Genomic DNA, 14,006 nt, shown 5'->3' on the forward strand with positions numbered 1-14,006 from the left:
GAGCTTTAGTAACCTGGCTGTGGCTTCTTGGCTATTGCGTGGTGGAGCCAGGGCTGGAACCCGGGTTTCCAGATTCCTTGTCTCTTATTGTTTTTGGCATTTTTATTACTGTACGGGTCAGCTCAGACTTTTGGTTGCAAACGGCAGAAACTGACTGACCTAAGCCAAGAGGAAACTGTTGAAAGACTATCAGTCACTCGCAGAGTCAGCAGGGAACCAGACTCAGGTGCTGGGGGAGGCAGGTTCTGGACATTTCCCGTGGACACATCCGGCCTCGCTCCCACGAACAGTCTTGAACTGGCCCTGGGACTTTGTATCCATCTGTCCGGGTGCAGAGTCCAGGGCAGAGGCTCCAACTGTCCAAGCGAAGGCAGATACCTGTGTTGGGGCTGCCTCTAGAAGGAACTCCTGGTCCCTTTTGTCTTTCACAATGGGAAGAGTCCTTGCCTTCCCAACTAAGTTTTTACTTCTCTGATCTATATCCAAAAAGGTAAATAAAAATTTAATTGGCCAAGCTAAAGTAGGTCAAAAAGGGAAGTTTCTCCCTACATTTCTAGTTTTTAATGTGTTTGTGAATGATGGTCCTGCAACCAGGTAAGATGATAAATGGTACAGGAGAGCAACCTTGGGAGTCCTCAGTCTGAGTTTTCTACTCAGAAAAAGCATCTGGTCACCTTAATGGGAAAAAAATTACCTTGTTGTCCTTTGTCTCTCAGGAAGAATGTCTATGTTTTCTGTAGACGGGTAATGGAAGGTTGATTTGGCAGTCCCTGTTGGAAAATGTCACAGGACTTCAAAGGGCTTCTTCTGTCCTGGCTTGGGAAATGTGATTCGCATGCAACAGACACAACAGTGTGATGTACTGGTTTCCTCTTACTGAACTGGACTTAATTACTTGTTTGTGGAAGGCTTTTGTTGGAAATAGGAGTAGGTTTTCCTTTTGTGAACTGCCGTTGAAGAGCATGCTTCCACCTTGAGTACCCAATCATTGATTGAGTACTCATTCATTGATCCCATATTTACTGAAAGCACCAGGGACAGGATGATACACAAGGCAGATAAGCTCTACCCTCGTGCAATTGTTTGTCTAGTAAGTTTGAGTCGGGAAAGTCCTTAAAATCCAACAATTTCGTTTTCCCCTTTCATTGCTTCTTTGAAATCTTAACTCCCTTGATGGGGAATTAACATTCACCTTTCTCTTTGTTAATCATATTGTCTGCTCCTTCTGAAATTTGTATTCTGTTGCCTCTTACCTTTTTCAAAAAGAAGCCAAGATATGTACTATCGACACTTAAATTTTTCATATTTGAGCTCATGTAAATCTACCCTTGATTTCTCCCTATATAAAATTGCATTTATATATACTCACTGAATGAGGAATTTAAAAAAAAATGATAGCTTGTTGGCTGTTCGTCTCTTTGGTCAGTGAGGTGGGTTAGAAGAGCTCAAATCCTGTGCGATGAGGGACTGTGTTTGCCTAGTTAACTGCCACTGCATCAGCCAGTGGATGGGGTAAGAGACAGTGAAATGGGTGCTTGGCAACCTGGAGGACAGACTGCAGCAGGGGTTGCTTAGGTCCACAGCAAACTCATTTCTTCTTCCTGGGCACTCGACTGAAGGGCATTTCTTAGCTCCTGGCATCGTGGGGGTGGGGGGATCATGTGAGTGGTTATCACTGATGGTCTGTGAGCTCAAGTTTAATGTTGCTTCCAGGCCAGTGTGCTCAAGAGCAGATGTGCCTTCTCATCGCCCTTTTTCCTAGAGCATCCTTCTACATGTGGAAGTGCGAGATCTGGCGACCTGGGAGAGATTTCTTTGGAATGTTTGCCCAGCAGAGAATTGCTGAATTATGTGTTAGAGGTTATGTGTGCATTCCTTTGTAGCCACACTGAACAATAGTGCAGAAAGGTTTCTGCACCCCCTCTGATCCTTGTTATTATGCAGCTTGTTGCCTTTTGTCACCCTGTAGTGTAAAGTGATATCTCACTATGATATTGAACAGTGATTTAGTATAAAAAGGTCATTTTTAAAAGTTAAAGATTTTCATTGATACATGGGTTGGAGGGGGAACTGCTTCATAGATACAGGGTTTACTCTTGGGAGTGAAGAAGATGTTTTGGAACTAGATAGAGGTGGTGGTTGTACAATGTTGGGAATGTACTAAATGCCACAGAATTGTTCATTTGAAAATGGTTACTTTTATGTGCATTGAACTTAAAACAGTCAAATACTGATAAAATGCAGAATAAAAATTACGGTCTTATGTCTGACACCTCACGCTTTCCCACTTTTTTGAGGCAACAATTGAAAACATTTTAACATTTAATTCTGGTATTTCCCACTGTATTTCTAGATGATGTGTGTCTCTTCATATCTGTAGATGAATTTATCTTAAATATCACCTGTTCACTTCCTGTTATTATACATGACGGTGGCTTCTGACACTTTCCTGCTCCCCCTCCATCCTCCCATTAAAGTTGTATTACTTTTTTTGGCTAAATTAATAGTTAGTCTTAGATTTTTATGACTGTGTAAATATTGTTCACCATTGAGCTAAACACATACTACATTTTATCAATAGTACACAGCTTTTCCCTGGAGTTCTTAATAATCTCATTTGTCCTTATTTGCCTAGCTCTTTTGCAGCATTTACTAGTGTTCTCTCCCTCTGCAAGCCTCATCACGCTTCCATGTGGCAGGCGGAGGGGATGACCCATCACTCCTGGGCCTCCGCCCGTGGGCCCTTTGTCCCTGCTCCAGGTTGGGCAGTGATGCCCTGCACAGTGTCATCATGGGGTCCTGAGCCTTTCCAGGGTTCCGCAGGGCAAATAAGCTTGCTTCTCACTGGTACCCTCACTGTAGATACCTCCCTCCACCTCTCAAGTTCCACCTCTCCATCCTCTTTCCATCTTCATTTATTCCAAAAGAAGGATTTGAGTTTCTCAGAAGGTGAAGTTACATTTTTTTGTTTTTAATTTTCATTGTGTTGGAGTTTTTTGTTGGGGGAGGGGGAAAGGAGAGGAAAGGTCTTTATTCTGCCCTCTGAAAACTATGAATCAAGTTCAAGCTTTTGTAAGTCTCAATTAACATATTCTCTAGGTTTGGTTAGATCTCTCTAGCCAAGATGAGTCGCTACATTGCATTTGTCGTACTGATTTCCTCAACCCTCTTCTCCAGTACCCCTATCCTTCCTCTTCTTCTGCCTCTAACCCCTTAAATTACTGACTGTCCTGTATTTTCAACCTGCTAGTTGACCAATGGCCCACTGAACATTTCAGCTTGGTTGTTTCATAGGCATCTCAAACCAAGCAAAGCCAAAATAAGATTCTTGATTTCTCCTCTCCTCCTCTAAATCCACCCCCTCCCAGCCTTCCCTTTCCTAGGAGGTACCATCACCAAGAAGAAAGCTCCTGTAGAAACAAAAACCAGGTTCTTCTTTGTTTAAAGCCCTTTGGTAGCTTCCCACAAGGACAAGCATTGCCTCCCCGTGACCCACACAGCCCTGCGCCGCGTGGCCCCTGCTTGCTTCTGCAGGCATGTCTCCCGCAACTCTCCCTTCTTCCGCTACCCTCCAGCCCTTCTTTGCTCATTTTTAACCTCCTGAAGATTTCCTTCCAACTCGAAGCCTTCGCACTTGCTGTTCCCTCTGCCTGGAAGACGTTGCCTCTTCATTGTTATCAAAGCCAGGCTCCTTCTCACCCTGCAGCTCTCCGCTCAGAAGCCGTGGACATGCCTTTCGCTGATGACCCTGTATAAAGTGCTGCTCCTCCACACCAGCCGTATTGGGCTGATAGATGATTCTCGTCTCCATAGTCCTTTAACTTGCTGTATACTTCAACTTGTGTATTTGACTAGTTTTTCGCTGTCACTAGGGTTATACTAAGAAACATGTGCATTGGGTTCACTGTTACAGTGTCAGCCCCCTGTACTGTGCCCAGCACATAGTAGGCACTTTAATAAGTAGTCATTGGATTCATGAATAGACTGCTGGGGGCTCAAAGCTGGAAGTGACTTAGGAGGACAAACCTGATGTCGCTTCTGGAGACCTGGGGATTTCAGCACGTTTAAACCCTTAATACAACCACCATCTTTGTGCTGCTCCACTACTCCCAGCCCCTGGGTTACCAGAGTGTACAGAACAGACGCAAGTCCCTGCCGTCAGGCACTTCACATTCTAGAGTTCAAAGTTCTAAGGGTGTGGAAGACAGAAAGGAGATGGGGGGTTTCGGCCGTTCTTCTGGCAGACTTTATTCTCTCACTGAGTCCCTGAGGTGTGGCTCCCTCTGAGGTCGGCTTCTTTGCTTTCTCACCCCGCTGGGGTCCCCATTAAGGTGGGCTCCAAGCACACCTGTGGCTCCTCTTGCTCCTGTCTTTTCTTTTTTTTAAAAGATTAATTAATTAAGTTTTGGCTGTGTTGGTTCTTCGTTGCTGTGCATCGGCTTTCTCAGTTGCGGCGAGCGGGGGCTACTCTTTGTTGCGGTGCGCAGGCTTCTCACTGCAGTGGCTTCTCTTGTTGAAGGACAGGGCTCTAGGTACACAGGCCTTTAGTAGTTGTGGCACGTGGGCTCAGTAGTTGTATTTCGCGGGCTCTAGAGCACAGGCTCAGTAGTTGTGGCTCACGGGCTTAGTTGCTCTGTGGCATGTGGGATCTTCCCGGACCAGGGCACGAACCTGTGTCCCCTGCATTGGCAGGCGGATTCTTAACCACTGCACCACCAGGGAAGTCCCCACCTGTCTTTTCTTAACCAAGCACAAGTCCTAAGGTCATGGTTAACGCAGCTGCTAAGCAGTTGAGTGTTCTCCCTTCAACCAAGTTCTGGAATGCTCTTTATTTATTTACTTTTTATAAATTTATTTATTTATTTATTTTATTTTCGGCTGCATTGGGTCTTCGTTGCTGCGCACGGGCTTTCTCTGGTGGCAGCGAGCGGGGGCTACTCTTTGTTGCGGTATGCGGGCTTCTCCCTGCGGTGGCTTCTCTTGTTGCGGAGCACGGGCTCTAGGCTCGCGGGCTTCAGTAGTTGCAGCACGCAGGCTCAGTAGTTGTGGTGCACGGGCTTAGTTGCTCCGTGGCATGTGGGATCTTCCCGGACCAGGACTCGAACCCGTGTCCCCTGCATTGGCAGGAGGATTCTTAACACTGCACCACCAGGGAAGTCCCTGGAATGTTCTTTAAACCATGGAAGATCAGCTATGGCCTGTTTCCAGCCCACGTGCCCTTTAACACTTAACCCAGCCCCTCCATTCCGCTCACTTCTCCTTTGCTAGCCCAGTGTGGCATCTGCTAAAGCTTAGGAATATTCCAAAGTAATTTTTTGAAAGCTTAATTTAGTTTATTTTTTAAAAGCCTTGAAAAATCACTTGTCACATAAGAGATCTTTGTGGCATTTCTTTGGGGCAAAATCAAAGCACAGTGTGTGTGTGTACATGCACATATATATACACACATACATACTTCCCCCAAATAGGTACAATTCTTCCACCAGATTCCCTGTATTTGTGCATCTCTATACTTAGCACAGTATTGGGATCCAGCAGAACTTTAACTTTGTCCTGCTGTGCCATCCAAATAGCAAAGGGCAATATAGAGCCGCTGAAGTGCAAAATTTCAGAAGGTTACTTTAACATCATATTTGAATTGCTTAATCTAATTTTCACTTTGAATCAGTTGCTAAGCAACTGGGAAGACAGGACAAAATCAGCAAGGCTAATTTGGTTCTGTTACTAGTATGTTAACATCTCATATTTACATAGACAGTTGGTTGTAAAAATGCTTAATCCAGTACAATGCTCTGTGTTGCCCAAGAAAAATAGTTGGTGTGGAAGTTACAGCAAGGCTTTGGTTGGATTGACAGTGCTTCAGTTCACGGTCTCATCTTAGGTGAATGGAAAGCTATCTGAAATTCGAGCCTGTCTGTAGTCCATTGGTTTGTTAAGTGGGTTATATACCCACTGACAGTACCATCAACAGTTGTAAAATGGTACTTTCCAGTGCATGTTAATCCCTTGGTGTTATAGATCCAGCCGGATCCTCAAATCAACTTAAGTCAAATTATGGCTGGGGTGGGGTGGTAATGCATACCAGTTAGCCATCATCATATGAATTGTGTGGGAGGGAAAAATAATAGTTTTTCTCAGTGTCTTCTTATTGATGAAAATTGAAATTATTAACCTCACTTAATCCATAAAAAGTTGTGTATCAGATATTAATGCCAGTGACTTAAGTGTTTTGAATGGTTTCTTGGTATTAAGTCTTGTGATTATCAAGGAAGTCACCCTGGTCCTGCGCAAATGCCACCTTCTGTCTTGTGTCAAAGATAGGACATTTAACACTGGCTGGTAGTCTCATGGTTGTGTGTGATTGTTCTCAGGGTGAATGGAGGGTTCACGTATATCAAAGTGGTAGAAAAACTTTGTCTTTCAGTGATGTCATGAAGTTGCCACTGATACAGTAAATAACAATGACCTGTTAGTTTCATTAGAGATGGAGAGAGCAGCCCTATCATTTAAACCAGTTTCCTGCCATGTCCTTTGTTCTCTAAAGACCTGGATAGCGTGTTTCATGTGCACTAACAATTACTTTCAGCAGATGGATTATATTCTTGATAAAGATGGATATCAGTGATCTTATATTTGTCTGGCAGCTGATTGTGACTAGGTAGAAATATTTAGTGAAGAAGGAGGTTATAGAAATGGGAAAGTACCTTTTATTTCTACAGTTAATTGATTAAAAATTATTTTCTGAACAATGTCAAGTATTTGTGTGCACTGTACTTAGTAAAATTCCATTGATTCCAACTAGAAGAAAGGGAGATCTGAATTAGAGGAAAGACTTAGTATCTGCGTCCTTGACAGTAAATGAATATTTTTTACTTTGAGGTAGTTATTTGGCTAAGACAAAAACAGTATTTACCTGTTCAGTGTCCTTTCAGGGAATGTCTCAGTGAACAGATAAGAATAAGTGTACAGTTAGTAGATTAAGTTTTTTAAAAAAGCTTGCTCTGATCTACTTTCAGGGTGCAGTTTTTCTAAATCTGGGTGTTCATTCCAAATTTATTAATTTTACTCTTCAAATACCATTTGAAAATCCTGTATGTCAAAAGGTAAAATTTTCAGAGAGTGAGTATCAATTATAGTGTTAGTTTTTTAGAGCGGTTATTTGTAAACTTTTTCCATGGCATATCCCTATCAAAAAATTTTGACAAAAATACCCCTAAACTGTGTGTGTGTGTGTGTGTTTAAAAGTTATATACATGTGTCACTGTACTAATAGATTTTATACATTATAAAAGCAAGCAGGAAAATATATGTTGATGAAAAAGGTTAAGATTAAACAATAATGTGGTGTACTCTCAATCATGATTAGCATATTATCATGTGAATATCTTAAGGCACATGGGTGCTTTAAGGGCAACGTTCATCATTAGAGACAACATTTTAAGTGTTTTTTAAAACAGTTTCTAATATCTGGGTGACTTTTTTTCACATCTGGTTAGATCATCATTATTTTTCCTTTTTCTTGTTTGTGGGGTTTGCATTACTCCCCTCTTCGGTGTTTTGATTTCATTGCAGACATCTTTTGAAGCCACTAGTCCATTTTGTGAGTTAGTTCTACTACATAAAACAATGTAAAAAGTCATGACCCCAGGCATTCCTAAACAGAAGCACATCACCATGCACTGAGAGAGAGGGAGAAGACACAGAGTGTCTCTGCAAGTTCATTTATTTTCTTCCTGCTCCCCAGAGAATCATCTGGTAAACAACACTCAAGATACCATTGCCCAAGGAGGTGCCTCCAAATAAGCTTCTGTTTTTGTTTTTTTTTTTAAATGTAGTCGAATTGAAGTGAGTTGGATTTATATCCAGAAATGTTTATATGTACTATTGCATACAGTGAGACTACTGCCCTTAAATTTGTCCATCATAAAGGAAAGGAGGTAACTCTGGGGCAGCATTGAGAGCTCTGGATTTGGACTCTGAGTCCCAGCTCTGCCCCTAACTGGCTGTGTGACAATGGACATTTGACTTACTTTCTAGAAGTTTCATTTTCCTCATTTCTAACCTCACATAATGGTGGTGAGAATTAAAGTTCAAAGGAGAGATTTGTAAAAGGGCCTTGTAACTTACCATTTACACTTTCATGTAATTTATAATGCCTAGAAATAAAAGGGGAAAGTTTTTTTCATTGGTTGAGTGTATATACTTCCTCAGTAACAGTTTTTACTTGTTTGTTTCACTTCTAGATTGCCTCTTTAAACTATGTCCCATGAATCGCTACTCTGCCCAGAAGCAGTTCTGGAAAGCTGCTAAGCCAGGAGCCAACAGCACGACAGACGCAGTACTGCTTAACAAACTACACGTACGTATTGGGATGGAGCTCCATGACGAGGTCTCATGAGCGGCCACGTGGGTTGTGTCTGAGTGGAATGGGTCGGGAAGATGAGTTTTGCAGTCCTCTAGCTCTGGACACCAGCTTTCATATAGTCTTTGGTAAAGGGCTAAAAGGGGGCTGACCCTAAGGAAAGGTGGGTCGTAGTCATCCTGAGATGTCTTGAGAGTTACTTTTTTCTCAGCCATTCCCTTTCTGGGATGGCTTTAGGTACAGTACTGGTTATGAGCACAAGCTCAGGAAGCGAACTGCCTAGCTTAGAATGCTAGCTTCACCACTCGCTAACTGGACATCTTGGGTGAGTTACTTAGCTATTTTGTGCCTCTGTTACCTCATCTGTAAAATGGGAATGATAATAATATCCACATCAAGAGGTTGTTGTGAGAATTACATGAAATGAAACATAAAAAGCACGTGAACAATGCCTGGCACGTGATAAGTGCTCAGAAAATTTTAGCTTTTATCATTGTATTTATCTTGTCTATTAGTTGGCATATAAGAGAAATGCTCATTCTACTGCTGATGTGCTTTGTGACCATAAGCAAATTTTTGAGCCTCTCTGAGCCTGTTTTTCCATCTGTCAAATGATGATATAATTCTTCTAGTGTCGGGATGATCTAATTCTTCTGTGAGGCTAATCTGTGTGGAACTTCTTTGAGATGTGGGGAAGAAAGACATGACATATATCCAGTGTGGTATTGAAATTGCAGTCCATTCCCCATCCCCCTGTTCTGCTTTATTTTTCTCCACATCACTTATCATGATCTTTGTAATTTATTTATCAGCTCTCTACCCCCACTAGAATGTAAACTACTCACAGGCAGAAATTTGTGTCAGGTTTGCTCGTTGCTGTATCCCTCTTGCCTACAACATATGGTAGGCACTCAAATATTTACTAACTTAATTAAAAAAAAAAGCTCTTTCTTGAGACTTAGTGATGATAGCCGAGGGTGAAGAGTATCTGTGAGCACGTGGGGCTCACGCCTTCTCTCTTCGTGACTAATAAATGGCAAAGTCACAGCCAGCTGCACTGGGTAAGGTAGGGCCCATGGAAGGGACGCCTTTATTCAGCACATACTGTATTAGACAGGGGTGAGGGGTCCAGGCATGATGAGAAGACCAGGTTCCTAACCTCCATGAGCTGATCCTCCAGCGTGAAGACACACAAGCACACATGGCCCTTAAAAGGAAATGCAGACTTTGTGCCTGCTGGACCCTGCTTTCCCTCTGAGGCTTCTGAACCAGCTAGACTTGCTCTGTGTCCTTTCGTTTTATTTTTTTGAGAACCACAGACTCCTAACAGTCTCACGACCTTAGCGCTTGCAGTTTGTCCTGTTGAAAACAGTCTTCTCCTGACTTTGCCTAAGCTTAAGACCTCTGCCTCCTTCATCTCTCAGTGTAAGTCATCTCAGTGAGGTCTCTCCCCATCTCCTTATCTAAGCCATGTCTTGCTTGCTTTCCTCCGTCATAGCACCCTGTTTATATCTTTCTCTGCACTGATCAGAGTCTGCAGTTATATTTAAGAGTTCCCTTAATTATCATCTGTCACTCAGAATGACGACACCACAAGATGAGGAGCAGCGCCTGTCTTGTTCACCACTGTATCCCCAGTGCATTGTAATAGTGTCTGGCACATAGTAGGTGCTCAAGAAATAGTTCTTGAATGAATGAGTGAGCACTGTGCTAGGTGATGGTGATAAAACTGTGACAGCATTGTAACCCTCTGGGAGCTTAATAGCTAATTAAGAATAAAGAGGTAGTGACACGACTGTAGCAAGTTCTATTATAGGGCAAACCACCGAGGCTGTGGGAGCACCTAGAAGGGGCAGTCAAATCCGCTTTTGAGTATAAGGATGGGTGATATGGTAGTCAGGGAGGGCTTTCTGGAGGAAGAGGAGGTGACAGGTAAGCCTCAGAGTGAGGCATCTGTGGGAGTAAGAGGGTAGGAGAGAAAAAGAAAACAACAGAAGCAAAGAGATTGCTTTGAAAGCTTCTGGGATTGCATCATTATTTTAATGGTTTTAGGGCAGATATTCTCAACCTCAGCAGACCCGTTGCTCCCTCTGAATAGCAAATATTATGTAACTGTATAAACAGGAAATAAAATCTGTAAATAATATAATCTCCCAAGATACCAAAGTTTTGAAACTGAATTATAAAGGCAAAATAAAGGGAAAGTAATAAATTTTATAATTGTATACTTTATTAAGTTAATGCTCAGGCACAGTCACTATAGAGGACATAAGGAAATAAATGCTTTTACCTATTTGTATAGACCCCATGAATGAGGCAGCTGAAGGCTGTGGCCGATGTAGGTCTATAGTACTGGTGACCCAAAAAGCATGTTTTCCATAATGTGGTGTTCCAAAATGGTCAGCTGCTCTTGGTAATGTTACTAAGAATGCAAGGTACACTCCTCTCTTTATTAAATGACACTCCCATTTTTGGAAAAGGTGTTCATAATATTATTAATTGAACCATGCAGGTCCATGCTTTGTGTTCATGTGTAAAGTGGAGTTAGGGGTTTGGCTCAGAAATTGCAGCTTTTTAAGCCACGTGACTGTCCACTGGAATACCAAATTCTGTGGGTGGAACGATGCTTCTTCCTTGCACAGGACCGTGCTATACATTTCAGGGCATGCAGCATCCCTGGCTCTTGTCCATGGCGTATGAGTAGCGATCCCCTCCTTCCCCAATCATTGTGAGGATCCAGGACGCCCCCGAAGCCTGTACAGGGAGCATGGGAATCGAGTTGAATGGGTAGGAAAGGTTGCTCAATTCTGCACGTCTCCTGGGAGAGCCATTTAGCACGTACGCCTGTGCGGTTATCTTGGTGGAAGGAGTGCGGCCTTAGCAGTCCTGCGGCCCCTTTTCTCGGATGAAATTGATTCTGTCCATTGAGGTATTCTTAGTCCATCTCAAACCCTTTCTTCTCCTATACTTTTTACAGCTGGAGTTGTAAATTCAGATTCCTCGTGGCCAAGCAGGAAGCCAGTTGGAACCAAGGGGCCTTGGTGGGCTGGGTTGCTAAGGGGCGTGTGCCCGTGTGCGGGTCTGGGGGGCAGCTCCGCTCCCCTGCCATTGCTGCCTGGGAAGGTGGGCCAGGAACTGCCGCCACATCTTCTGCTTCTTCAAGAGAAGCTAAAAATCCATGCTTTGATGTGTCATCTCTCAATTTTTAAAAAATGTTGGCAGCTACTTCCCTTAAAGTTTAAAACATAACACTCAGCACCAACACAGGAATGGCTCAACAGGATGGCGTTCTCTGGCCAACTATTCGCAGCCTGTGATACATGTGTTGTTTCATCAGCAGTTCCTTTTCCCCCCACTTCCCACAAATGAACCGTGAAAAAAACCACAGAGTTGAAAAAGGCGATCCTAAAGGTGACCAAGAACTTTGAACTCCTTACTAAAATAAACAATAAATTCTCTCTTTCATGCTGTTTTTGTTTTAAATAAATTTTAAAAGGAAACCAGCACAGTCTCCTGATTCAGGATCACTGACATGACTTGCAGGTCTTGGCTGTTAACTTTGTGCAGTTCCTGCTTTCCTGCTTGGCTGGACCTTTTTTCCCCCCTCTTGTGTCTGAAAGTCATCCACATGTTCTAGTGCCGTCATTAAAATGTTGTATTTTGGGCAGCCACTTGCCTTTGGGGGCGGACGGCCAGTCTCCAGTGGGTTTTCATTTTTATTTTTGTCAGCTACTGTGGAGCACCCCAGTCAAAGGTCAGATTATTTTAAATTAATGCCATTTAAGGAATTAGTCGTCTAGACCACTTGACTTCCTTTTGACTAGGATAAGCAACATGCCACCAACTCCCTGAAGGACAATGACATCTAGTGGCTGGTTGCTATGTGTGTCTGTTCGTTCTGAGAGAATAACTGGAGTCTAACTCGCCTGGTCGTGATTTCCCAAGACTCTTGGCAGAATGAGGTTCCCCCATCTGCAAATCACATAATTTGTTCTACAGCCCTCGACTGCCGTTTCCCGACAGCATTTTTACCTGTTACCTTGAAACAGCACCTACATTGTTTTGGTTCTGAGAAATGGTCCATTACCTTAAGCCATAGCTTCGACAAGCTAGGAGGAACCAGAGGAGTCAGGAGTCTTTGTTGTCATCTGAAGCCTGGGTCCTGCCTGTTTTCAGAAGCCTTAATATTTATGTTAGATACTTCAGAGCTTGTTGACCTTAAATAAATAAGGTTCCCCACTGTTCCAGTGACATCTCTGTAGTAACTTAATAATGGTTTCTCCATTTCTGAAATAAAATAACAGGTGACTGTGATGGGGTTGACCTTGATGTTGCTTAGGGAGCATCGTAATGCCTGTGGTGATTCATGGTGGTAGAGACCATAGCATAGAGCGTGATTTCTCCCTTAGAAATTCAGAACTGTCCGCAACCCATTGTGTAAGGGAAAAGAGCAACAGGTACTTAAATTATTGGGATTTTTAAATATTGAAAAGATAACACATTTAAGATGGCTTTTTAAAAATCTAGGCTTCTTGCCACAGAGGTACGATGAAGGTGTTTCTGAAGTGAGTATTGTAGGAAGTGAGCTCCAAAGTATACATGAGTAAGAAAAGGAAAAAAAAAAAGATCTCTAAACCTTAATTCTCAAAGATAATCTTGGTGTGTGCCCCAGTCTCCCATCCCCTATTTTATTCCTTTATGTCTATATTTTAAAGTATTAATGGGGGCATGCCATCTCACTTTCTTCCAATTTTTTTTTTTTTTTTGGCGGTGCCGCGTGGCATGTGAGATCTTAGTTCCCTGGCCAGGGATTGAACCCATGCCCCTTGCACTGGAAGCGTGGAGTCTTAACCACTGGGCCGCCAGGGAAGTCCCTCACTTCTCTTTCTTTCACCTGCTTTTTTTTCCACTTAATATGTCATGAATAAATAGGTAGCTCTGTATTTTTAATGGCTACTTGATTACTCCATGGTACAGCAGTATTGTAATTTTAGACAGCCAATCCCTATGGGGGGGAGGAGGTATTCAGGATTCTGACAGTTTTTGCCCTTCCCCCAAAGAATAAATGATGGCTATGGCCTTGTGCACATGCCAGATTATCTTCTTAGAGAAACTCCTAGAAATGGGATTGCTAAATCAAAGTTATGCCCGTTGAAAAACTTTTTGGTAGATATTGCTGGATTATTCTTCAGAAAGGTTATACAAATTCACTGTCTTACAGTGTGGGCTCCTCTTTAGAATATACTTGAGGGATTTAATAGACCAGATCTCATTTTTTCAAGGGTGAAAGCAGCCTTGGTCAGTGGGCCCAGGTATTGTCTGTACTGTACTTCCTTTTTTAAAATTTTATTTTTTTTAATTAATTTTTATTGGAGTATAGTTGATTTAAAATGTTGTGTTAGTTTTACTTCCTTTTTTATCAACCTTTTGAACTAAAAATCATGATGGATTTTTTTTTCTGAAAGCCAAATTATATGTCAGTTATATCAGTAAAACTGGGGGAAGGGAACAAATTTGGTTTTGTGGAGGAGTTATCTGAAGACTGATTTGTGAACTCAGATGAACACATATATAGTATTTGTACACTTAGTAAAAGGTGAAGTGAACGAGAGAGTTTTCTCCTTAAACAAATAGTGCTTATAGG

General features: G+C 42.4%; 1 protein-coding gene across 1 annotated transcript in view; it reads left to right on the plus strand.

Annotated features, from left to right (window-relative positions):
* ITPR1 (inositol 1,4,5-trisphosphate receptor type 1) overlaps positions 1-14,006 on the plus strand; it is a 324,648-nt gene that overhangs the window by 114,582 nt on the left and 196,060 nt on the right. The window contains exon 5 of the mRNA XM_059940230.1: positions 8,244-8,359. Coding sequence (XP_059796213.1) covers positions 8,244-8,359 — 116 coding nt within the window. The remainder of the gene's footprint in view (positions 1-8,243; positions 8,360-14,006) is intronic.

The sequence above is a fragment of the Balaenoptera ricei genome, chromosome 11 (assembly GCF_028023285.1).
Source record: "Balaenoptera ricei isolate mBalRic1 chromosome 11, mBalRic1.hap2, whole genome shotgun sequence".
NCBI classification, from domain to species: Eukaryota; Metazoa; Chordata; class Mammalia; order Artiodactyla; family Balaenopteridae; genus Balaenoptera; species Balaenoptera ricei.